Source organism: Gouania willdenowi, chromosome 16 (genome assembly GCF_900634775.1).
Source record: "Gouania willdenowi chromosome 16, fGouWil2.1, whole genome shotgun sequence".
NCBI classification, from domain to species: Eukaryota; Metazoa; Chordata; class Actinopteri; order Blenniiformes; family Gobiesocidae; genus Gouania; species Gouania willdenowi.
In genome coordinates, this window is record NC_041059.1 from 23954762 (window position 1) to 23982195 (window position 27434).

General features: G+C 38.6%; 1 protein-coding gene across 1 annotated transcript in view; it reads right to left on the bottom strand.

Moving 5' to 3' along the window:
• oxr1a (oxidation resistance 1a) overlaps positions 1–27434 on the bottom strand; it is a 142087-nt gene that overhangs the window by 95146 nt on the left and 19507 nt on the right. Inside the window, 1 exon segment of the mRNA XM_028469837.1 lies at positions 21855–22051. Within this exon segment, the coding sequence (XP_028325638.1) occupies positions 21855–22051 (197 nt within the window).

A 27434-nucleotide genomic window follows, 5' to 3' on the forward strand; every position in this document is an offset into this window, starting at 1 on the left:
GTGGTTCTTTTTCATTACATTTGTTTCAATGTCTCACTATGGGATATATGCCTCTGCATCATTCCTCAGAAGCCCAATCTCATTACACCAATCATGAATGGCTGGTGAAATGTATTCATCCGCGGCAAGTAGTCCCATTATTCCATTCAAAAACCTCTTCTCACTCGGGGCAATCTCCCTCTAATTTCTACGTAAATATCCAAATGGTACACGGATTCAGTTTCCTCGACTGAGCTACCAGAATCAACATGGCCTGGATGAGTGAAAACCTTCACTGGCTTGTTGCAGTTTGTTGTTTTTGCGTGGCAACAACATGCAAACACTACAAACTGCCAAAATGTGTAGATGCTGGGGTGCCGATATCCATTCATCACATATTGTAGATGGATAAAAACTTGTCTGTGTTATAGCTTTAGGACTACAGCAGACAGAAAACTGGGAGGAGACGTTTGAGATATTCATCATGACACTGACCAACGAGCACAACATTTTAGCCTGCTGTTACTGCCTGGCTCCTCTTGGCAGGTTGCTTCTGCAGGGGTGGCAGGGAAGTGATCGATGAGCGCTGGCGTCAGCGCGGGCTATCTTTCCCCACTACTTCCACTGCCCTCGCTCATGGTCATCTATCCTCCGTCTGCAGCCACTCTGAGACGCTGTGTGGCCCCGGCAACAGATGACCACAGAGCAGCTCTTTTAATCCCTTTACCAGCCTCTTCCTTGTCCTGTATTTTACTGTATCGTTTAGAGAATGATGTTCACAATTTATCATCGGTTGAACTCTGGGAGAAGAACTCTAATTATGGGTTAGACAAAGAGGGTGGAATAACCTGATGGTGGTAGATGAAGAAGAAAAGGAGGGTGAATAGGGAAGGACATGAATCAGACACGCATGGCTGCTCTTTTCATTCTGGGTAATTTATTAAAATAATAAAGTTGAGCCCTGTGCTAGAGGTGAGCGTATAATAAATCTGACAGAGGCTGAAAGAGTTGCTTCCACACAGAGGCATCGTGAGGCAAATAAACCGACGGGATCCCCTTTTACATCAGTGTTCACTTTACCATCCATGCTAAACTCTTCAAAAAGGAGTTAATTGCTCGCTTCTACACTAAGACACTGTCATATATTTCATCATTGCCACACAAAGCCCCCCATTAATCAGTCAGCTACAAAAGCTCACAGACTGGGTCCACATAAGCCTATTCGCCCCAGACAGGGTATTAGACTCCAACAACAGGCAGATACAGCAAGTGCTTTGGGATGAGAGCAAATTAAAAGCTAAAAGGACATTTTGAAATCCAACAAAGATGCTGAGAGGTTCCACACACACCATGTCTGCTGTAAAACTGTCTTCAACCAAGACTCCCTTCATCTATCACCTCATATCACTCCTTTCACAAGTAGACTAAATTGGATAATGAATCCCCCCACCCCCCCGCAACCACCACCACCCAAGAGAATCACTAGATAGATGATTTGTTGGTTAAATCATGAGCTGGGGAGATACTGCATCATTCCATAGGTGAGATGTTAGCATGGTTAAATGGATGCAGCAGTAACATGAGTGAATTGGGATCTAATAAAGACATAATTAACTGTGCAGGAAGGCACCTAGGAGCCACAATGGCTCTGTTAATAGGACAGGGTGAAGGCAGAAATTTTATTTTTGCATTGATTCACAAGAAATTATGCTGGTACAAAGATTTATCATGTAACATTTTAAAATGTACATCGTGTGCTGAGCAAGAATACAAATTCCTTCCAGTAGGATTAAAAAGCTGCTGAGGGAAAGAGGGCTGTGACAAATATTTATTTAAAAGCATTAGAATAAAATGAAAGTCTATACAATACTGTGAGGGCAACTGGAGAGCAAAGTTATAAAGGACAGAAACAAGGTTAAAAGCAACAACAAAAAAGCATACAAGGTTGTTTTCATTTACTCTCTAAAAGTGAGATAAGATCTTCATTTATTTTGTATTGACTTCTGCTTTTTCCTAGAAGTGTCCTATGGTTTACTCACATCTCCCTACTATACTCAATCTTTGTCTTACTGTAACTACGGATTCTATTGCCACATAACAAATAATCAAATAAGTGAAGTTGCGATAAAAAAATATTGTTTTTTAAAGTTTTTGCAATAATAATAATATAATGATAATAATGGCTTGAATTTAAGTGCTGTTTTGTCCTATGTCTATACGTCATCCACACCATAAAACCACCACCAAAAAGCATGGGCAACTATTGCGCACCAACTGAGTACTGACCAAAAGGTTCAAGGTAAGCAGGTAAACCCAAATGGTCAAAGGGCCAACACCAGCTGTCTCTCATAAATCTTGCTGTGAACAAATGATGGCTTTCTTTAATTACACAAATGCCCATATTTGTTTTCGTCCTCATCGAAAACTGATTTTGATTTTGCATTCATTTCCTGAATCTGGATCAGTTTCAAAAAATCGAAAAATCATTGTCAAAATATATTGGTTTGCGATTGACCAATGTTCATGAAATTTGACTCAAACATGTAGGGTTGGCTTCCTCTATTAGAAAATAGAGTTTCATTCGGATCTGGAAGAAAACCACCATTTTGGATAAACAGATTACCTTCAATATCTTTGTAACATTTAGGTGACAATCAAATAAGAGGGACTGTTTTGGCGTGTCAGAGATCTGCTCTTCTAGTTACAACCTTTACTATCCACAGTTCTGTTCCTGGGAAATGACTTTTTGGGTGAGAGAAAGAGTCACTCGTGCTCCTTTTACCAGAATATATCACAATTTTATTTTATTTATAATAAAAATAGTTCACTCGGTTAAAGTGGCAGATTTTGTATTTTCTCACTTTCTCAGTCACTTCTCCTTTGAAATCAACAAAAGGATGCACACAAAGAACTAAAATGAAAACTAATCAAAAAACGCTCATTTATTCTGTACAAGTGAAAGTAGAAATATTACATTTGCCAAAAGAGCAGAGCAGATGCTTTTCTTTTTAGTTTCTGCTGCTATGGATCTTTAGTGAGTGTGTTCCAGCACCCTCCCATTCAGTGACTGTCCAGAGCAGTAACTCGTGTTGTGAAGTCGACACTGTGCAGGCTGGATAAATCTTATCCTCCAGCAATTCTTCCTCTTGGATAAACCACTGGATGGCAAATATGCCACAGAGGCATGTACTGTACGATGCACAGTTCTCCATATTCTAATGAGATAAACTGGGTGATAAGGGTGACTGAGGGTCAATGTAGAACTATAGGTTGTGCCAACCCAAGTCAGTTCTAAGCATGCTGTCAATTCATTAGGCACATATGTTCAACCATTACAGAAATCCAATTAGCTAGTCAACGAAAACATCAAGTTTTGATGTGGAAAAGTAAGATTGATTTCCTTTGAATGTGATAAGTTCAGAATTGTCTGATCTAAGAGGAACTTTGCACACAGCAGTGATCTTACAAGGAACGTCGCTCCGATTTGACAAGTGTCCAGCACAGGAGATAAGCACCAGCAGATTCCCGAGACCCTGAGTGCAGGAAATGGATGGATGGATGGATGGGGGTCAAAGAACAAATACAAACAAATGGTAGCAGTTCTGTAGGCAAGGACATATTTGGGATGTCAGAGATCAGAATAACCAAAGTCTTTTCAGATGATTTCAAAACAACAGAGTAACCACTCGTGATAAAGCATTTAACTTTGAATCAATCTGCCCATAGCTACAGAAAAACACTCAGGGGCGGATTCACTAAAGCTTTAGGGGTAATAAAATGCATGCAAACGTCACTCCACGCGCTAATAAGGGGTACAAACCCCAGGGAATCAGGACTGCGCGCGTGTCCCTCTGATGAATATGTGAAGTAGGTGGATATCATAAGGCTCGCAAAAAAATGGACATGCAAATAAATGAATGCAGTGGGCACAATGCAATTCATCAAATCTGGAACTATTTGCAGTGATATTAGTACGAAAATAGTACGACTGACGAGCAGACTCACGCAGCGATCAGCTGCAGTAAATGTTGACAAAACACAGCGGAGATGTGAAAAACCATAACCTTTCCAGTATAAGAAAATAATTTAAATAAAACAATTGTCAAAATTAACAGCTACTGAAAAAGAAAATGCAGAGTAAAGACAAGTGTGTGAGGGAGAGAAAAAGCTGGACACCTGTGGTGGTGCAGAGGATGCTGTGCGCGGAGATCCATGATGAGGTGAGGGCGACCGTGGCTCGGTGGTAGAGTGGGTTGTCCAGTGACCGAAGGGTTGGTGGTTCAAATGGTCAGTCTGCCCCAGGGCAGCTGTGGCTACATTGTAGCTTACCACCACTGTGTGAGTGACTGTGAATAGTGGTTTCTGTAATGCGCTTTGAGTCTCCTCGAAGAAAGCGCTATATAAATCCAAGCCATTATTATTATTATCATCCATGGATGTCGCTCTGGACGCACCGCTCCAATAAGCTCCTGTGTCTTTCTCTCCATGTTTTGAGAGAGTGCTGCTCTGGAGCTCAGACCTGCTGGATGATGGTCAGTAGATCATCTTCAAATGGTGCTGATTGACTGATTAACAGACTCTGTTGCTGCATTAACTCAGATCGGTTTCTGTCCAAATCTACCGGTTTTTCATGGACTGATAAGAGCAAAAATTACACGACCTCACGGAACAAAAAAAACTTATATTTATTTATTTTGTTTTCTACATTATCAAATGTTTGTGCAGCAGACAAAGAAGTCCACCCACCTCCAATTGAACTTCTTCAAATGTCATTTTGTGTTTATATGTACTCAACTCTCCATGTTGAACGAGCAAAATGTTCATTTAAATAGGACGTTCACATCCATGTCTATATGCGCAGCTGTTAGTGCCGCAATATTAGTGAATTCCCCACAGCAGGTGAGGAAACAGCGCCACCAAAGGATTTAGGGAAGTTCCTGGTTTACCACCTTTTATTTCAGATCTTAATGAATCCGCCCCTGAGGGTGCAACTACCTGGAATATAAACTGAGCTAATTTTATCGAATTCCTAAATTCAAACTAAGAGGACTTTAGGACGATTCCATATCCTGCACTTGCTTATCTTAAAACTTAAAAATAAATTAAAATTATTTATTTACTGGTATTTATTGTTGTGTTTACCCATGCATTTGTAACCATTGTAACAAATTGCGTGCTTGTATATGGAATCACAGGAGTGCCAAAATTAAAAGAAAATGCATGTGGAAATATAAAGCGAATCAATAATACAAATTTGTAAATAAAAAGAGAATCAATAATAAAAATGCGGAAATATAAAGAGAATCATAAATGAAAAAATATACAAATGTAGTATATTCTTTTTCCATTTTGTTTTTGCTCTTGCTGTGGGCGGGTCTTTCTGTCCAGGCTGACTAGTTGATACCTGTTCACACAATACCTGCTTGCAGTCGCTATGTATTAGCAGGCTCGGGGAGTAACGGATTACAAGTAACAGTGTTATGTAATCAGTATACCAAAAACATGTAACTGTAATCTGTGACAGTATATTAAGAAACATTTTTTTTTTCTTTTTAAAAACGGGGATTATTTCGAGGGATTACATTTTTAAAGGAAGCAGAATATGCATCAGTGCATCAACACACAGTGCACGCACACGCATTTAGACACTTCACGGCAGTTCACTACAACAAAAGAACACGTAAAACAAGCTGTTACAATGTTGTGATGATGCAAACAGCGCGGTCACCGTGTGCTTGTCTGGAAACGGACCAACGTGTCCGTGGACTGACTTGGAGAGGCTGGATTTAATACATCTGATCACTGAAGAGTTTTCTAGTAAGCACAGTTGATGGATCAGTACGTGTGTTTTATGTTTCTGTCACGTCAACACTGTAGTACCGTGGGACCCCTACACAACAGTCTGAAGCACGGCACGTAAGGCGTTTTGTGCCACAACTCTGCTGTCAGTGCACGTCTGAACTTTATCACGACTGTAAATGGTCCGCGTTTTAATGATCATCTCGATAGGATTAAAATGAAACCAGCGCGAAAAATACATGTACACAGAGCTGTGTGTGCTTTAGATGCTTGGATAATAAATAAAACCAAGAAGCTGATTTTCATCAATAACTTCAATGCATTGATCTGGAAGTGTCAATATTGGCCAAACTCTCTGTGGAATGATTTAGCACGTCATTGAATTGATACACAAATAATTAAAAGTAACAGTGAATTACACCCATTAAATACTTATTTTCACTCATTAATCTTTACAAACATGGTGCCAAAAATAAAACCTAAAATTGTCTTTAATTGCTATAAAGTTTATAAACCATTTTTGGCAGCGTTGTCTTTTGTTAACCAATGTTAATGATTAAAATTATGAAATATGACAGACATCAGGGTGCACTGTGGAACTAAACAACTATTTACATCTTAAGAGCTTTTGTGAATCCCAATAAATCTCCTGTAAATATTATTTAGAACTGCAAATGTTTAACTTGTAATATTTTTAGCATGATGATTAAAAATGACAATTCAGAATTGGTTTTTAAGTGATGGGGCTCCATAAATGTCTGTACAAAAGGGATATAAAGATCAACATTTATGTGAAGTGGCAAATTTTATTTTCTTGTTTGCTGTAAAATGAATCAATAGCAGGGTTGGCCCCAGCTTTCCAATGTAAAAAACTGCTTACTTCTCATTTGAGCTACAGTATATGTAATCAATCCTAGCTTGAGGATGACTGGAGCCTTTTCCAAACTAAGTGGGGAAACAGTGGGATTAGCAGCACCGTGGCATTTATAAATTGAGCCCAACACGAGGAGGACCACCAAGAGACTCTCGGTCAACATAATTACACCAGCACGCCGATAAATCCCACCCACAGATCTTTTACAGTTGCACCGCAGTAAATTCAACCGCTTTTTTTTTTAGTTGTTTTTTATGTTGGTGTTTTACCAGCTGAACAGAATCCTAATGTTTTTGTCACCATGTGACGTAAAATGAAAAAGAAAAAGGAAAGAGAAAGGGAAAACAACAGTGGCAGCCATCAAAACACATCTCAGTGGCTTTTGCTTCTGGCCAGGCTTCTTTGTGACCACGACAAGTCATATGAGGAGCATCCAATGCTGGGGATAAAAATCTGATCTGCATTTAATACCCTTGAAAAAGGTCAAGGTAAAGTACACTTCAGCCTAATATGATTCTCTCATGGAAACACAAAGGACACAAGAGCCGCTTCCAGACAGATAATTCATTTAAGCTCTACATTCATCGTCTCCAGAGACATTTAGACATGACAAATGTCAGAAAAACATTAAAGGACATTGGTGGCCGGGCTAACTTCATCCAGATCTTTTTGACATTGAGACACCCTGGGGATAAGTGATTCTCCTCTTCCAGGTGAGTGCTTACCCTGCAGGCATAACAAACAGGGTTTGGACATCTTCTGTAATTTTTTAGACCACTTTCTATTAAGATGCAGAAAAATGGCTGGACAAACAAGCATTTCCAACCAGATACAACATGGTTAAGTGGAAGATTGATGGAGCCAAGGAATACAAAGAGTCCCTTTCATTCTGTACAGAGGTCAGAAGGGTCACCAATAACAGGATCAATCCATCAAAATGCTTTGTCACGGCTGGAATGTAGCTGAAAATCTCAGCTTCTAAAAACTATGGAGAAACACAGGCCCTACAGACATCATTATTGCATGTCTTTGTACATAGTCAAGATTTTAATTCAATGACAGAAAAATAAACTGCTACATAAGCAGCTTTACTGACCACTAAAACTGTACTTTTAAAGAGTAACTACCGGTAAAGCCCAAAACAAAATGTATTTGGTTTGGTTTTGGTATGACGTGATGTTGATTGATCCTATAGTCCAACTCTTGATATTTTAACAGAGTAAGTTGTTGTGAGAATGTAAGAGTGACTGCCCTCTATGTGTTGAAACCCAGCAATTACAATCAAATGTTGCTATTGGCTAAGAATGGTAGTTTGTGACATTTTGGTAGCTTCTTATGTCACGAACTAGCACCGTCAGCCCCACCCCTCCAATAAACACTATCATCTATGGACTCTGCAATTTCTTGTAGATTGAATTGAGAGAATTGTAAATAGAGTGGTATAATGAATATTGAGTAGGTCATTAGCATAGCATAGATGGCTCTTTAGGGAGTTTATAGAAAAGACTGAAAGTGTCTTAATTGCCCCAGAAGCTCTGCCTGTAATCAATGAACTTTTTGCATGTCCAGCCTAGATACATAACCTCAGGGTTCAGTTACTCTTTAAATAGGTAAAGGTAACATTTCATGTATTTAACCGGCTTAGCCTTACTGAAAATGCATGGTCACACCACACAGGTTGATGCATTTAAACGTGGACTCTACAATACTGTTCAAAGACACATTTTGATATTTTGGATGAATTGATTCTTCCATCCTGTGGTTAGTTAATATATTACTAGTGCAGAAAAAGGGATCAGACCTACATAGCAGCTAGAATCCTTTATAAACTCTGGTCTATCCAAGCCATTCGGTTTGAATGGAAATACCCAATCAGTTGCTTTCATGTATCATACTACCCACGCCCTACTCCTCCCCTGCGTTCTCCTGCTTGTGCACACATCATGTGACATCGTTCCTGGAAATATTGATGAGGCATCTGAAGTTCCTGAAAAGTGATGCAGAGGTTGTGGTCTTTCTATTGGACAGCTCAGTACTTCTTTTGTTTCTGGGAGGATTTGTTAATTTTATATCAGATAAGAGGCCAAGCGTGTGGGGGCGTGGCTTTGGTTGGAGCCTCTATGGGGAGGGGGAGGAGGTGGTGGAGTTTAGAGGAGGTCTTGCTAGCTCAAATCTTGCAAGTTTTCCAACATGCAGACTGCATCTTTAAGGTATTTATCCCAACAAAGACACATATGTCTTTAATGCACTCACATGCACATCTTCACATCTGGCCCATCATAAGACAACTATTACTTAATGTGTAAAAGGTAAATAAATGAAGGATAAATGCTTTTCTTTGTGCATGTATGAAATGTACTGTAAACAGCCATTACTGTGCACCTCTCTCCTCTATGATCACATGGATAACGCTATTAGAAGTGTCAATATTGGGGTCACAATTATTTTCTGCACCTTAATAAAACGAATTATTGCATTGTTCACTTATAGACAAGGCAAATGCCCAGATGTATAAACATTCCCATTAAGGTCAGTAAGAGGTGTAATTCACAGTCTCTGGCGCTGTTCAGTATGAATGCCGCCCCGGAGGTGTGCTGTTGTCATGCTTTTCTTATCAACACAGGCTGTGTAGACTGCGGTTCCCTGTGGGCAGCGGCACTTTCATAGGATTAACTGTGAAGGTTCCTTGACGGTGTATCCCAAACAGCCTCTTCCCTCCAAATCAACTGCTTACTTCCTTACACCAAATATTATGACGTCTCAAACCCTGTGTGGCTGTAATAATCTGAATACATCTCAAATACCATCCCCACATTACAGCTACAGTATTTTTTGAACATTTAAAAATAAAAGGTAATTCAGCTTTTAATGTATATATAATGTAAAATATTATTTTGGAGGGGAAAATGACAAACCTATGAGGAGACTAGTTTAAAAGAAAAATATTTTAATATTTTAAAAGAGGACTTAGAGATTGTAAATCTCTGCTAAGCACCAAATATCCTCTTTTTCAGATATTGGCAGTAATCTGGAGCAGTGATCCTGATCATGGTACCATGATCATCTACACTTTAAAGACTTGCAAGAAATGTATTTCCTCATTGATAACAATACAGTAGGTCCAAATTAAAAGGCACCCCCATTTTTATGAAGAATCATCATGAAATGCATAATCCGAATCCGATCAGGATAAAACTTGTGGGGAAACTAAGGAACCAAGCCAACATCACAGAGTCAAAGTTCAATAAGATCAGGAGGTACATATTATTGTAAAATTGGTTGAATTTGCATAAAACAAGAATTTCAACCTGATAACTTGCAACTAATCACCAAACCCTTCACTCTAAATGCTGTTGAAGCCTTTGGTCTGTGGTATATGCATGGATTCAATGGCAGATTTATTTTATATAGACAGTGAAACATGTACTAACTGCAACAGAGAATTCCCTCGTTTCATTTAGCTAATGAACAAAAAGCGAGAAAAGGTCCAGGATTGAGAAGCTCCTACATGCAAGCAGAAATAATGCAACTACGATTTGTTGAAAGTGCTGGCCTTCGTCTCAGTGTGGGTCATCCTTACAGCATCTACTTAACATTACACTTCCACCAGGTGCTGTGTAACTACAGTAAATGTCTCAAACAATGATGGAGAAAATGATGAGGAATTAAAGTGGAATGATGGAAAGTAAGGAAATTGGCAAATGAGGGAGTAAGCGAAGCAGTAAAAAGAAACCGACTCCATTGATTGAGCTTCCCACTGGTGCTACGTGTTCAGCCTATAGCAGCGAGGCAGGAAGGCTCGGCCTTATCTTCCTGCACACAAGCAGCACCGTTGGCAGTGGTACCGTGGCATGGCTGTGGGTGCTGCTGTCAGAGCATGATTGACAACTCTCACTCCTCTTTACACTTTTCCCTCTCAAATGTTCACTTCATTCCTGTGATGCTCTCACTTACTCTATGTTGGGGTTTTACACAGACACAATATTACAGTGGGCCCCTTAATCATCCCACTGTACATCCTACATCAGGGATGGGCAACTCTATCACAGTGGGGGCCACAAACGTGATTGTATCTGATCTGAGGGCCACATGAATATTCATGTCATTCATGTGTTGTCAGTTTTTAGTCATTTTGTGTGTTTTTGGAGTCATTTTGATTTGTTTTTGTTGTCATGTGTGTTTTTTGTTGTCGTTTTCTGTAATTTCCCGTCCTTTTATGTAATTTTGTTAACAGTTTGTGTGTCTTTGGAGTTATACTGTAATGTGTTGTTTTGTGTGTTTTTGTAGAAATTTTGTTTGTTTAAAGGGGACATATCATGCTAAATCCACTTTTTTAGACCTTAAATGCATTTTGTTGTATATTGTATATATAGTGTCTAGAAGTACAGAAAAGCTCAAATTAGTCTCTTCAGGTGCTCCGTAGATATATTTATATTCCGTTTTGGTCATATTTTTCAATATGTTTCGATTTTTCGATTCTCTATTACGTTTTTTGAACAATAACGTCACAGTATTTGCAGCGGAACTGCCAAATTAGGACATCGACTCCAGGCCCAACACTTCGAGCAATCCGCCATTTTTATTTCTCGCTTTTATTTTGTAGTCCAATCTCAAGGATGCCGAAGTTACGAGAGGATAAGTCAAAATGTTTGGTTGTTGGATGTAGTAACCCACACGCTTCACTACACCGTCTCCCAGCATCAGAACTCTTTCAAAGTGCCTGGTTGAGTTTTATTTTTCACGGAAATGTACCCACATTTGTGGGTAAGGTCATTTTTGTGTGCGCGAAGCACTTCAAGGATGACTGCTTCGCCAGTATAAAGAAGGATTTGCCGAAAGACTTTGTCTGATTGAGGGTTCAATTCCTTCTATCTTTGGAGACGACGAACAGAGCACTTCGGTAAGCTGTAAATAACGCTAAAAAGTGTTATGATAAGACATCCCTGTTTTGTTAGCATTAGCAGTTGCACCGTCTTCATATGTTAGCGCTGTGTGCTCGTTTTAGATCCTTGATGATATGGCCTACGTGATTTAATTTAAGTCTAAAGTTTTCATTAGTTATTTCATTTTGCCGTTTTTGTCTCCGAAAAGACTGTATTAAAATTCATTTCGTGACATTAGCTTGGCGCTAGCGTTAGCTCACTTGTTAGGGTTCTGCAGGTTCATCATCATTTTCATCTTGCTCCGCCGGATCAGACTCTGGCTCAAACATGTAAGGCTGGATGGACAAGTCTTCTGTTGTTGACATTTTGTAAATAACATTTTCTGCACCGCTAGACAATCGTATCTCTTCTATCAAACTACAAAAATGGCCGAACAGGGTGGAGTTGAACCGAGTGTCACCTCTGCAACCTGGAGAGGGGGCGGGGTATGAAGTGTCTCATTTGCATTTAAAGAGACCGCACCAAAACGAGTTGCTCTTAGAAGCACATCAGAAAAGGGGTAGAAAAGGGGCCTGTGGAGCTATAATAATGAGGAATTCAGACCCAAGCATTGCAGTTCTGCTTTATATAGACCACAACTGTATGATTTATATGTAAAAAGGAAGGATTTAAAAGCATGATATGTCCCCTTTAAGTAGTTGTTGTTTCTATCTTTGTTGTCATTTTATGTTTTAAGAGTCATTTTGAGTAATATTGGAAGTTTTTGTGTGTTTTTGTATTATGATGGGCTTTATATTCCTTCCATTTTCTTGAATTACAATTTTTGGGGATTTGCTTTGGGGGATGCAAAAAAATAGACTGAGGGCCACCAGTTGCCCATGTCTGTCCTACATGATTAAAGCTAATGTGATATTTCATTTTATAAAATGACGTCAAATAACTTGTTCTCCTGTGCTGCTCCTGCACATTGAGGTAGTTTAGGCATGATTAGAAAGCCTCCTGGATGCCTCTTTGGGAAGTGTTTCACGCAGGATTGTGTAGATAGAGGCCCCGGGGCCCAATGCAGGATATGCTGAAGGATCCCAGAGGCCTAGGAAGTGTCTGGGGAGAAGGCAGCTCAGTCCCAGCTGCTCTTGTGACCTGGATTAGCTACTGACGTTGACCTAAAATCACCAATTACAGGATTGATGTGCGATTCCAGTTACAATCTCGATCAAAGCACTTCTACATAGCTGAAATGCTACAACCTAAATTCAGTGTAAAATATTACTGCAATAATAATTTACTAATCACATTCATCTACCTCTCTTATGTTTTTTTTCTTTTGATGCCATGTGATGCTCCTGCTCAGATCTGTATCAGGTAACCTTCACTCTCACTTGAAGTGAGAGGTTTCTGGGTAATCCAAGAGTAGCAGGAAAGCTAACTGCATTTTCATGGGTTCATGAAAAATTAATGATATGGTTGCTATTATGATAATTAAAAGACTGTTGTTCATTGTATCAGTCAATAAATTATTGAAACCCATTAGACACAGGTTTAACTATTTTGTGTTGTGACATTTTGTGTCTTTGTTTAATTTTGTACTTTACTGGTAAATAATATCATATTTATCCTTTATTCTCTATCTATCCTTTATTTATCCCTCATCCTTTATATTTATCATTATTATTATTGTTGCTGGCTTGTTTCTTTGTTTTTTTTTGTGCACCGACTACCAAGTCAAATTCCTTGTACTGTCTTAAAAACTGTACTTGGCCAATAAAGCATTTCTGATTTTGATTCTGATACAGACATTATGTTTGAACATTGCTGCAAAAAAATCATTTAAAAAGAAGCTTTCAAGTGTGATTGCTTAGTTTATCAAGCTGCAGCTCTGGAGCACATCTTGATGGAAGGGTAATGAGGCAGAATGAGGGCTCGTGAACAACCTTCCTTTGTTTCCTTGAGATGTTGGGTCAAGTGTGTGGGTTGACATCCATGATTGCAGATTCATGACCTTTGAAATCTTTAATCGCTCATGGATCTCAGAGGGAAAGCTAATTAGTTCAAGTAAATGTAATACATGACAAGACCTACAAATATATTTGTTGCATTTCATCTTTCCCACGTTTAAAAATGGCTAAAGATATGGAGGGTGTTCCTTTTCCATTAAAAACAAGAGGCAGAGGGATGTCTCACAGAGGCTTGTGTGTAATTGTCACCCGTGGCTACAATCCGGATGTGTAAACACCAGAGATGTGCCACCTGAGACAACGGCATCAAACATGGAAAGAGAGCAGTGCGGGTGTAGCGCCTGTGGCGCAGGCTCTCACTGTCAACAGCAGTAATGATTAGCTCTCCTGTCATATTACACCACCACTGTACAGCTGCTGGGCACAGAAAAGAACACTTTCAAGGACAAGTGTTTCAGGAATGGACGTACACACTGACAAAGATGTGTATCTGAAGTTAATGAGCAACCAGGCAGCAAACTAACACCCATCCCCAAGCTTCCTTCAATGTATTAAACAGCTGCTAATGGATTCTATCCACTCCCTCTGAAACTGTACACCAAGCCACACTCGGCCTGTCACAGGTTAGCGTGCGCGCTGCCCCTCCCTCCATCCTCAGCTGTTCGTCCTCCACTCTTTGACCCTGTTCTGGAAATTCAATGAATAACTAACAGGGGAATAATCAGTCAGAAGGTGGCAGCCTGTGGCAGGATCCAGAGAGTGAGGGTCTACCTTGTTCATTAGCATATCCTTCATCAGCTGTTGTAGAACGCTGAGTTAGCTAGTCAAACTTCGGTATCGTCCTGCAAACCAAAGTCATTGATGGATGCTGATGAGACTAGAATATCCATCTTAAATTCCCATTAACACTGATCAGGCCTGTATGTGGCCGAAACAAAAGCCCAGTTTACCCAGATCACAGGGCAGAAAATCAGTGCACTGCAGGCACACAAGTAACCTGCAATTAATAATACATTAGATTTGATATAGTGCTTTATCATAGACAGTCAAAGCGCTTTACAGAATTAAGGCATTATTATTTCACTCCACACTTAGTGGTGGTAAGCTACTACTGTAGCCACAGCTGCCCTGGGGCAGACGGAAATGAGGCTGCCATAGTGCGCCATTGGCCCCTCCAACCACCACCAACACTCACACACACACTACATTCATACTAGGCAATGTGGGTGAAGTGTCTTGCCCAGGACAGAATGACAGAAACCACTGGAGCGACTTTCCCCCACTGTGGCACCTGGAATTCTCAGTGGTCTCCCATCTAACTACTAACCAGGCCCAGACTTGAATTAATGAGGAAACCAAGGTAGTGTTGCTCCCAATACTCCATAATTCATTTTAGTCTGAATGATATTGGTCTTAAAGAGTGGAGAAAGGCAGGGATTCATCCCAAATGTGAGTAAAATTGACTAAAGAGTGTATAGTTGTACAGTTGCAACAAAACACTTTTACCAGTTTAACAGTAACTAGTCATAAGAACATGGTATATTCACATGCAAAAGACTAAAAGAAAGGAAGAACACATGAACAAATGCACAAAAAAATTATGAAAATAACTGATAAAATACATTTAATTGGTATTTGGATTTTTTTAGACTACAATACAGTTTCTCTATAATATAACTAATAATACCACCAGAAGACCGGAAGTCTGGAACTGATACATTTTCAGTATTTACTTTTTAAATAGTTTAAAGCTTAACCAAATAAAACACTTCTGAAAAACTACACGTATGTTATCAAAAAAAAAATGTTTTAATCTGCTACTAATGCAAGTGTGACCCCAAAAACGTTTCTGCTGTTTACACAAATTACAAGTTGTTGACAAAACAATGATGATGTGGTTTCAAATACAGCCAAAAATCGATCAGAGTGACATCATATCAAAGGGAAAACAATAGTGTAAGCAGGAAAAAGATGTCAAGTGAATCACTGTCTTGTTCAGCCAAAAAACCAAGAGATGACAGTACAAACTAAATAAAAACACATTTTAAAGACACTTCTTTGCCATTTTTGCATTATTCTACAGGACTGCAGAACCCATAATGCAATCCACAAAATATTTCCAAAGTTCAAGTCACATGATCATTTGACATCAACCCGTTAATTTCTACCATGGTCATTTGCTTGTGAGTAAATCCTGACTTCTTGATGACATACCTTACAGGTATATACAGTATGTACTGTATATATTAATGTGAGTTATGTGGTTAAGCAGCTTTACCAAAGATCAAAGAAAAGTCCAGTAGAACTGTGGGAGGGAATACAATCAATCAATCAATCAATCTTTATTTGTATAGCGCCAAATCATAACCAATGGTATCTCAAGGCACTTTACAGTAGAGCAGTCTTAAGGACGGACTCTTCATTTTATGGATACACACATATGCATATATACGTATATACACATACATATGTATCCCATATACAGACCCCTCCAAAAGTATTGGAACGGCAAGGTCAATTCCTTTGTTTTTGTTGTAGACATTCAAGTTTCAGATCAAAACATAAATATAAGAAAAGTTCAGAATTCCAGCTTTTATTTCATGGTATTTACATCTAGATGTGTTAACAGAGCACCTTTTGTTTGAATTCACCCACTTTTCAAGTAAACAAAAGTATTGGAACTCTTGGCCGACCTGTTCGATGTCTGTTGCTCGGTACACAAGTAGTTTCTTTCTTTTTCAGGACATTCCAAAATGTTGTATTGGCTATGCCCAATGTTTGTGCAATAGCTCTGATCGATTTTCCCTCTTCTCTCGGCTTTAAAATGGTTTGCTTTTCTCCCATAGACAGCTCTCTGGTCTTCATGTTTGCTTAACAGCAAATGCAGTTTTCACGGTGAAACCCAAAGTCAAAAACAAGAACTGTTTAATGTTTAAGCAATCAATCTAAAAGGTAACACCTAAGCAACTAGAAACACCCACCAGTCACATGTTCCAAGACATTTGCTCACATGAAAAGTGGGTGGGTTCAAACAAAAGGTGCTCTGTCCTAACCTGAGTTGTTTAACACATCCAGATGTAAAGCTGTAATCCTGAATGTTTGTCTCATATTCATGTTTTGACCTGAAACTTAAATGTGTTCAGTATACAACAAAAACAAAGGAATTGACCTTGCTATTCCAATACTTTTGGAGGGGATTGTAAATATCTTTCTGTATCTACAGGTGACACACGCAGGAAATACGTGAGAGAATAACAAGGAACAGGTGGGAAGATAGTGGTAGGTGTTATGCAGTAGAGGAAGAATTACAGAAAAAAAGCAAGCACCAAGGGTGGTAAAAAGGGATGTAGATCTCCTTTTCAAGGCAATTAGCACCAGTGACATGCTGTGATGTCTCTCTCTTTGCACCCGCAAGGACATTAGTCATTAGCAGGAGAGCAGCAGCAAACCTCCTGCCTGCTCGTGCCACAGTCCATCCGTCTGCTCTGTTAACTTTAGAAAGCAAACAATAGACAAGGAAGTAGCCCCAATTGTGCCCTTGTGGGGATACAAAGTCGGCGCTGCAAAAATGAAAACAAATGGATGTTTGCTTGGCCTTCAGTAAGAGCACAGAGTGATCAAAGTGTTTTCTCGTGCACTTGTTGATGGCAGAATCACACTAAGTCATCCCTAATGAGTCTGCAGCTGTGGAAAGAGGTTGCTTCATCTTCTGTTTGCTGTGTGTTAGTGAGCAGAGCACAGCTAGCTCTCAGGTGCAGGCTAAAGGCTGCCTATAATGACGTAAAGGTCAGACATGATGGGAGGAATTGGAGAGAGGCTGTGGGGCAGACACGGGGAGTATGGGGAAGGCTGATGTCAAGTGTCACACTCTTATTTTCAGCTTTTTTCCCCTTTGTTCCCAATCCATTTCTTCTTTCTCCCCTGACACAGTCTTCCAAGTCCAATCTTTACCATCATTCCACTCACCTGATTCATCCTGCCCTCGTTTCATAAGCTCATCATTACTACAAGTCTCTTTTCTTTAATTTCTTTCCTGTCATCTTGTGCACTCCTCCACATTTTTTTGCTGGCTTTAATTACTTGTATTTTCCTCTGCTTTTTTTTTTTCATTTCTACCACTTAACATTTTTGGTTTCCTCTTACTTTCATTACCTCTGTATGGTTTCCCCCAGGATTGGGGTAATTTATAATTCTAATTGCATAATTGATGATTAATTATGGCATAATTCTAATTTTAAAAATCTTTTGCTGTTGTAAGCATTATTAAATTGCAATTAAGTTTAGATAATTTACTTTATAATTGCCATGGAAATTCTACAAAAATTGTAAATTATAATTTAATGCTAAACTGAAGAATCATGTAACAGTTCTACACATACTGTATGCAGTTAATTATTAAAATATTTAAAAAATTGAAATTGAGGGGAACAAAAAAGGCTCAGACACCCACACTAAAAATATCAAAACCTATATTTTCATTGATTAGGAAGCCTGAAATGGTAACAGGTAATACATGGGAAAGAAATTAGATGAAAGATAATTGTTTTAACTGTATTTTACAGCTGATTTAGGACCCGTTATCATAAGAGATGCTAACAGAAAGCTAACACAAGAGGCAGGTTAACTTTTATGTTATTTATTTCAGGCTCAGTAATTGTGATTAATTGATTTTCTGAGGATAAATAATATTGTAATAGAAACAAATGCTGGTCACTGTAATCGTAATTGAACTGAAAATGTGATTGTAACTGAAAAATGTAATTGACCCCAACCCTGGTTTTCCCTCATTGTGATTTTCCTTTAACTAAAGCTGCAACATTTTCTGAATGTACTGTCTTTTTTTTGTAATGCCTTTCCCATCCACTAAGAATCCTGTTTATTTACAGTTTTACTTGAAGGTAACAGATGAAACCCTTCATTGATTCAGGTGACAACGCAATATCAATTACACCCACCTGTCGTACAGAACATGAAAAGTTATTGTTTATTCTGGCTCCATGGTTTCATTGATTGTCGTAAACGTCTCACCTTATAATCAATGATTGTGTCCCACTCTGTGTGAAACCGGTAGTACAGGGATCCAAAGTGCAAATTACTAACAAATTGTGCAAACTACGTTATCTGTTTTATTATTGGCCTGTTACCACTATTAAGATGGTGTTAAAAAGGATGAACCACATTTATCACACCCTGACTGAATGAAAAACACTGGAACGACTTACATTGAATGCACCATCTTTCTGACAAATCGTGTTTTATTACTGAAATCTTATAGTTATTTAGGGAAACACCAATTATAGTTATCAGATATCATATACATGTATTGCAGTGTAACAGAACTTTAAGAGTAGGGAAATATCTATTAGTGTAAAGGCAGTCTGAACCTCAGTTATCATTATCCCAACATATTGCACGTCCCATTTTCATTCCCTTCAGCCGCTTCACTGCTTCATCAGCCCACGTGACGACAGACTCTGATTGGCCTGTTCTGATGCTCCTACTCTACTCCTGATCAAAGGAAGCTAAAGCGAGTGAAACGCTTTTAATGGGCAAACACGAGCAACAAATCAATCACCTCTGCAGTGTGTGTCACCCTGGCAGGAGGTCCATTGGTCAGGTTATTAAAACAGAGTTTATGAATGTGCTATGTGCCTCTAATAACAGGCCCATCTGAAGCTAGGGAGACTAACAGCAAGCTGCCAGACACGTTATTAGTATCCCATTAGAATGAATTAGCATGATCATCATGGCAGTAGCGGCCAGGCTTGGGTTGACTACAGAAGGAAGCCACAGGGCTGCAGTTACTGCATCCCATCGTGATAGGAACACGAGACGAGGCAGAGTCACTAATCAATGTCTAATTAGGCCATATATGAATGCAAACGAATAATGCAATGCTCCTGTAGACACGCGATGAAAAGCCTGATTTGATTGCAGTCTAGGCTAATACTAACTTCAGTGAACATGTAACTGCTATAACTCATTATTGTTGAAAGACAGTAAAGCACAATAAATCTCAGGCATGTTTCCTTTCATTCCTAAGCTTTTAAAAAGTGCTCAGAGTTGCTGCTCAATCAGTAATAGATAGATCAGTCTAGCTGTCGTACCAAGCCTCTATCCCCTAATTTCCATTATGGATTATTGTTGACTAGGTGGTACAAATGACCAGCGATCATCTGTATTTCACTCGAGGCCTAGCATATAGGAGCAATAGAGAGCAGGCATGACAATGCTGTAAAGGCTAATCCACAGGCACCCAGGAAGATCTAATTAGCACATAATGACTTACTCAGTGACGCACTACAAGCCCAACATGTTCCTTGGATCATGTGGTTGTCCTACTGGGAGAAGGCCAATCACTAGTAAAAAAAAACCTGCAGCACTGACGCCGGTCACTAACTGCATTCACCAACCACAGCATTCAGAAACTGTATACAGCATTTTTTGTACCATTAGCCTCAAAAGGCATCAATTTAAAACTTTTTTTTTTATACAATCAACCCAGAAACAGTAGATGCGTTTCCATTACCCTTGGAAATGTGCACAATCTAAATAGTGCAATAAAAACTGGTAATGGAAATAAATAGTACTGCTACATTAGACGTGAAACAACAAAGTAATGCAGAGTTTTATAAGGACGTTTGGAGCGTCCGTCTTCCTGCTGCAAAGTCTCGCGGGATGAGATTTCAGAGGAGTTGCTGCCAAAAACAACCAGCAATGGAAACACATTCAAAGCACAATTATACTTTGTCGACAGAAATATCGCTTTTACTATGCAACATTTCAGAACAAGACAATGGAACAACAGTGTGGTCTATTCTTTGACGTTTAGTCAAATGCAGCGCGGGAATTTTTGTAGAACTTCTAACCTAATCATCATCAAACCAAACCACACTTCAATTGATTCACAATGTGTGATTGCCTTTTGATCTAAAAAGGATGGAGATTTTGATATTTTGCAAATGAATGAAATGTATTCTTTGTTCTTGACTTAATGAGCAGTGATTGGTCGCAGCACCAAATCTGTAAAGCCCTTTAGGGTTAAGGGGCTTGCCAACAGTGGTAAACAATAGGGGAGGAGAGATAGTACTTACCATGTACCCAACCGAACTTTGCTGCTGGTGCAGCTATTCAAAACGTAACTGATCACAAGCACAATTAACCTGTCTTCCTCAACAGCTGCTGTTAGTCCCCAGACTATTTCAGACCATTTAGAAGACTCATTTCCCATTGACCTGACTGTAACCATCTAAACATTCCCTGTAACCCAGTGTTGTGCCGTTTGTGTTCTAGAAAACCATTGCAAAAGAAGAAAAAACTGTTTTCTAACAGTAGTGAAAATAAATGCTTTGAACAAGTCCACCGGCGTACATCTTTGCATATTTACATGACTGTTTTTGGATTATTATCATTCGCTACACATCAACGCAACATTTCACACATATTCATATATTATGCTAATACGAAGGAAAAAAACACTTTATTTTAATTTGTTTTATAATGGAGTAAAGGGAAAAATCATTAATTTACAACAAATGCAAAGACATCCAAATACTGAAATATTTAACACTTAAAGTTGTAAGAGTTGGAAACTTTTGACATTGTCATTAAAATCCTAAGTAATGTTGTTGTTAATTTGCTCTCTTTAATGTGGGAGGAATAAATAAATATCTTTGAAAAATTATGCACTTCCTGCGGTTGTCGGGTATCACAAAGCAGTGACGCTTTAGGAAATATCTTTATATGATTGCCAGAGATCCAAATAAACATAAAGCATTAATGTTTATTATAGTTTTTTTTAAATGTGTGATGGTATTTAACATGTAAAGAGGATACATTAGTGATAGTACCAGAAAAACAGACATCCTGCTGATGTTAGTGGCATTTGTGTAATTTTTTTGTCCAACTCTGCTTCAAACCTGGACAACATGCTAACCCAATCAAGTCAGGAAGTAGACAGATGCATGATGCATGGAATTAGTTTACCTCCAACTCATTTGATCTTCTCTGAAAAAGCCGCTCCCTACAGGCTACTGAAAATGCTTGCCCACCTGAAATAGGATCCACCTCAGGTAGAAATGCCATTCCATCTAAACATCTCATATTCATTGACATGAAATGAATTAGGAGCAGAGATCAAGGTGAGCCAGCTGCTGATGTGGCACCATTATCACACACACACACACACACGCACACGCACACACGACCCAGCTTCTGGAAGCCTGATGGTCTCCGACATCGTCATTGTATCCAAGCAATGCGGTAAATCAAATATTAATCATTCTCAGGAAATTGGTAAATGAATGATTTTTCAACAGCTGGTGCACAAAGACTCAGTAATGCACTTGCCCCTGTGTCAAGTACCTATGGTGTAGCCTCTCTTCAGCTCGCCACATCGAGGGCTCCGGCGCTGGGAGTTGGTGGTGTTGTTTTCCTTTACTGCTAGGACACTGGTTGTCTTGGCAACAGGTGATGCAGCCCTGTTGAGAGGAGAAGCTGGGACCAGAGTCGGGGAGAAACCTTGACTGGCGATATCCACCGACTGAGACTTCTGCTTCAGTCTGTAGGAAAGGGAAATAAAAGAGAAGATTATCTTTATGAGTGCTGATAAATGGAAAGTAACAAAATACCTAATCGAAATAATAAATGCTGCAGGCCGTGGGGATCCAAGCATTTCTGCGTATAGAATTGTGGATGTCAATACGCAGTGTCACAGAAATGTAATCGCCCAAGACAATTTTTGCAGCGGCAAGGAAGTGTGGGTGAAGAATCAATAGGCTAATTGCTCTCTTGTTAGGAGGTAATTTATTAGCTCTGTTCTGCTTGTCTAGTTTAGATCTGTCTGCTTTAAAAAAAAGAAAGGCTTAGAAAGCTCGATAAAAGCAAGATGAGTCTTAGTAAGACCTCACAGGAAACACTGAATTACAACCAGAATAAACGTTGCAGAAAAATACTGCAGTGGACAAATTGCCTGTAATGCAAGGAGTGCAAGTTTGAAAGTTTTCTCTCAGGAAGAATGATTTCTTTTTCCTTTGTTTGGATTTGCACATGTGCAGTTTTATGAGAGACTGTGATTTAGGAATTAAGATTCAGACAGGCTTTTCATGCAAATGGAGAGAAACAGACTTTTCACACAGTTCAGTATAAAGTCAATATCACTCTTACAGCCTGATACAAAGTCACTGCATAGTGGTTGGGGAGTCCTTTTGTAAACTATCAACATCTGCAACATTCCTCTATTTCACATAAGTCAAACTCAGGGTCCGCGGGCCAATGATTTTGTCAATTTGTCAAATGGATCAAACTGGGTCTATAATGATAATTTATTACAAAGATAATTTCATTACCCTCCACTCCCTTATCCGTGACGACACATTATTACGTCATATTAAAACTCCATATTACAATGCCATAATACTATTAATAATATTTCCCCAGGCGTATTTCACGACTGCAATCACAAATTGTTGAAAGAACTCTCAATTTTTCTAAACATCCTGCAATTTCTCACAAACAATACCCAGACAATTGTCCTAAATTACACTAAAATCTTTCATAAAATCAAGAAATATTGAAGTGGAGATTCCTCAGTCATTCTTGGATATTATCACTACCTTACAAATTGTAAAGACATTTTGTGGTCCAACAAAAAAAGGTGTTTAAGGTAAAATTGCACAATATTGCCACATTGGCCAAATTATCTGAGAAATGCACTTTCTGTGATGTTACAGGGAAAGAATACAAGTATATTCCCTCATTTTGAGTGACAACTCCAACACTGAGGCGGTTACAGTCTAAAAAGCAAAGGTTAGACATCTTTTCTACTGGCACTGCTTTACTCAAACATGAGTTGATATTATGTTGTAACCATTCCCCTCTGGCATATATTTAAATACCACGGAAAACCAAGAGGTGAGTGACAGGGCAGGTATGAAATGAAATGTGGCACTTTAATGGTAAGCAGGTGCAGCAGAGTGCCACGTCTAAACCGGCTCCATAGCATGGCATTATGTGACCACCACTGAGTGTGTGAGCAAAGCCCAGAGAACAGAAAAAAGTAGCTAAATATGTCACTCCATGACCACACAATTTATTCAAATAACATTTTAATGAATGTCTTTATTGATGTCTATATGAATGTGTTCTCATTTGAGAACCATCACTTTAAAATATATTGAATTATAGCAGTGTTTCTTAATTGGAGGTACACGATGGAATTAGAGGGGGTACGTGAGAGACACAAACAAAAATTAACAAATGAAAACATTAAAAAATTGTGGTTTATAATGTTTACATTTGTTAAACATTATTATCGCACCAAATATTACCAGAAACTCACAAAAACGAGAATAAAAACAAAAAAGAAGAGAAAAAAATATACTGAATAATATAAAGAACAAACAAACAACAAAATACCCAAAATGACACCAAAAACAAACGCACACTTAGAGAGAAAAACACTTACCGTTACCAGCAACACACAAAGACACACTGAATGAGTAAAACACACAAGACTACTGCAAAATACACAAAAATAACAAAAGAAAAACAAAAACACACAAAATGAGGCAAAAATATACTAAATAATAAAAAGAACAGACAAGCCACAATAAAATACACAAAATGACACCAAAAAAACACACAAAACAATGATAGAAATTATCTTGATTGGAACAAGAACTGAAAATACAACAGTCAATCTTGGTCCTATACCATGCTGGAAATGAGTGGAAATGCTAAAAACTACAGAAATAAATCTAATCGGAAATCAGTAAATATTGTTTCATTCCCCTTACAAAATTAGATTATTTTTAAATGTGTGTTTTCACTCATTCATTACATCATTATGGTTAATAGTTGTGTTCTGAGTAAAAAGTTGTAGTCGGACAAAGGGGGTACTTGTATTCAGAAATAAGGAAAAGGGGGTACTTCAGCCAAAAAACTTTGAGAACCACTGAATTATAGAATAGAAACTAGGCATTTACCGAGCACACTTATGAACACACAATATGATATACAAGTTGTATATGTTATTACTTGAGAACTCCAATCCAACGACTTTTTCTTTTCCTCTGTGTACCAAAGGTTACACTTGTGTTTGGGATTCTTTCCGACAACCACTCATCAAAAATAAATCCCTTAATGAAAAATGTATTTAAAAAGACCTGCAGGCTAATGTCACAGCAACCCTACAGCGACAACTCCAAGCTTATTAAAAGGTTTACAAGATCCTGAGTTTGGCCTTGATAAATGAGTTAAGTAGGTTAGTGTGTGCAGGTAATCCCAAAGCTGTGTGCAGCACATCTATCCACTTACATGTTCCACATACAAACATATACACATACAGACAAATGCACAACCAAGAAATATATCTTGACAGAATGTTTTTACAACTGCTTGAGACGTTACAATAAAAACTGAGAGATTGTCTTTAAAAAGTGTGTGCGTGTGTGTCTGTGTGTGTGTGTGTGTGGGGGGGGGGGGCCTCCAGTCTGAAAAAGTCCTGAAACAGCAGTACTAGACTCAGGCACTGAGCTCCCTTACACACTTTCACTCATTCCAGAAAAACTGCTGAAGCGAACAGAATCTTTCTGGCCATTTCACCCGAGCGCCTGCCCCATCGAAACAGCACACACATGACATAGTGTCTAACTGCCTAATGAAAATGCATAATCTCTGCAGAAATGCCGTCCATCACAGAGTGTGTACTCTCTACAACAGGACGAACCAAAGTAACTCAGGGGGAAAGGCAAACAGCAGGCTGAGCTGTGGATAAACACCAGCTTTTTCTGTCCATGTGAGAAAATAATGAGACCACTTTTATCGAAACTACCAGGGTTAGTTTCCTTTGCACATAGTTCAAATTAGGGATGTTCCGACAACTTTTTCCGATATGATGATAATATGATAATATTGCAGCCTTGCGTATTGGCCGATACCGATATTGATCCGATACCATAGCAGCACGAATCATACATACTTTTATTACTCATTTTGTAGTGTAATGTTAGAAAAGGCTTGATCAAGTGATGTTACTCAAACAGAGAACAATAGTCAACAATACAAGTTCACTTCAGTTTTTCCTGTCAGTATGTGGTGGGAACAACTGAGGGCGGGGACAAAAACAACAAAAATTTATCTGAGCGCTTATATCGGAGATTTTAGATGCAGTCCAATAAAATCTGATATTCGTTTTCTGGCTGATATCAGACCGATATCCGATATCAATATAGGATCGGGACACACCTAATAGATAGACTGCTGTCATTGCTCCAAAACTATGCTGTTTACTCAAACAGAGAACAATAGTCAGCAACAGTAGGTTACTTTGTTGGAGTGTGAACCAGAGTCACCAATGGATAGAAGTGCTGAAGCGGAAAATTTCATCGGCGAGCTTATATCGGTGATTTTAGATGCAGTTCGATAAATTCCAATATTCGTTTTCTGGCTGATATCGGACCGATATCCGGTATCGATATCAGATCGGGAAACCTCCAATTCAAATCTTAACGCAACTTGAGGTAAATGATTGTACCAGTATTGACGAATAGTATGAGGAAGCTTTTTAGAGGAAGAGACGGACAACAGACAGAACATTAAAGAGAAGTGTGTTTGTGTGTGTCATTTTGTGTGTGCATCATTTCTTTTTGAAGAATTTCACAACATACTGTACACACTCCCACACCCTCCATCTCATCTATCTAACCAGTTTCATTCAACCTGATTTGAAATGATGAACCCAAATAAAAGCCCATCTTAGATTTTAAGACTACAAAAAAATAAACCTCAATCGAGTCAGAGCGAGGTGATGTATCATGCACCCAAATTAAAGAGCAGTAGAAGAGAACAGTCACAAAAACACTCAGAGAGGGCAAACCTCCATCAAGCAACAAATATCCTCTTTTACAGATATTCAAAGTTATCTGGATATTTTTGAAAAATTGCTCTGAAATGCGCAACCTGGATCAGATACGGACAAAACTTGGAGTACTTGAGGAACCAACCTGACATAACTGAGTCAAATTCATAAAGATCGGTCAAACACAAAAACAGAGATATGAATTTTTGAAATTTTGCCAATAATGATTGATAGGGATTTTTTTTATTTATTTTTCTTATTTTAACTTATCCAGAATCAGTATATTAATCCAGATCCCCTCCCAAATTTAGTGGAGTATTTTATAACCTAAGGTCTATCTTATATACCTTAGGTTATAATCTATCTTATAAATACATTTAGTCAAAAAAAGAGTAACTAAACCCCATAACCAAAAATTCTGCTGATTACAAATGTATTCTAGTCCAAGGCTCTCAACATTTTAGTCAAAGTATTTAAATTTTGCATATTTTGTTGTAAAATGTCAGAGTGACTGCCCTCTATGGGTTAAAATATGGCTATTACAATTGATTTTTTTGGCTGAGAACAAGATCACGTGACATTTTGGGATCATCTTGCTCAAAAACAAGCACTTTTAGCCCCACCCCTTTTATAAAACTAGCACCTGTGGGCTCTAAAATCTGTGCCGAGTAGGTTGGATTGAGAGAATAGTGAATAGAGAGGTATATTGAGTAAGGAGTAGCTAGTTAGCGTAGCATAGATTGTTTATTGGAGATTTTAATAGTATAGACTGGGCGTGTCCTAATTGCTCCAGGAGCTCCACCCATAATCAAGGTATCAACAAGTACATTTCTTAATCTGTGTTGACCATTCAATACATTAACAGCAAAAACAATCAATATTGTATTTTGATATCAAATAGCATCATGAGCAATAGGTCCAACATCTGCATGGCAGCCATTGGATTTCCATGGTTTTAAACAGACACTGGTAACAGTTGCTAGTTCTGATATAACATGACAAAATATTTTTGCATCTGACCTGACGTCAGTTTCACCCACAGATGATTATTTGTCATCTTTCCCCACTTTTGTTTCACCTTCCTC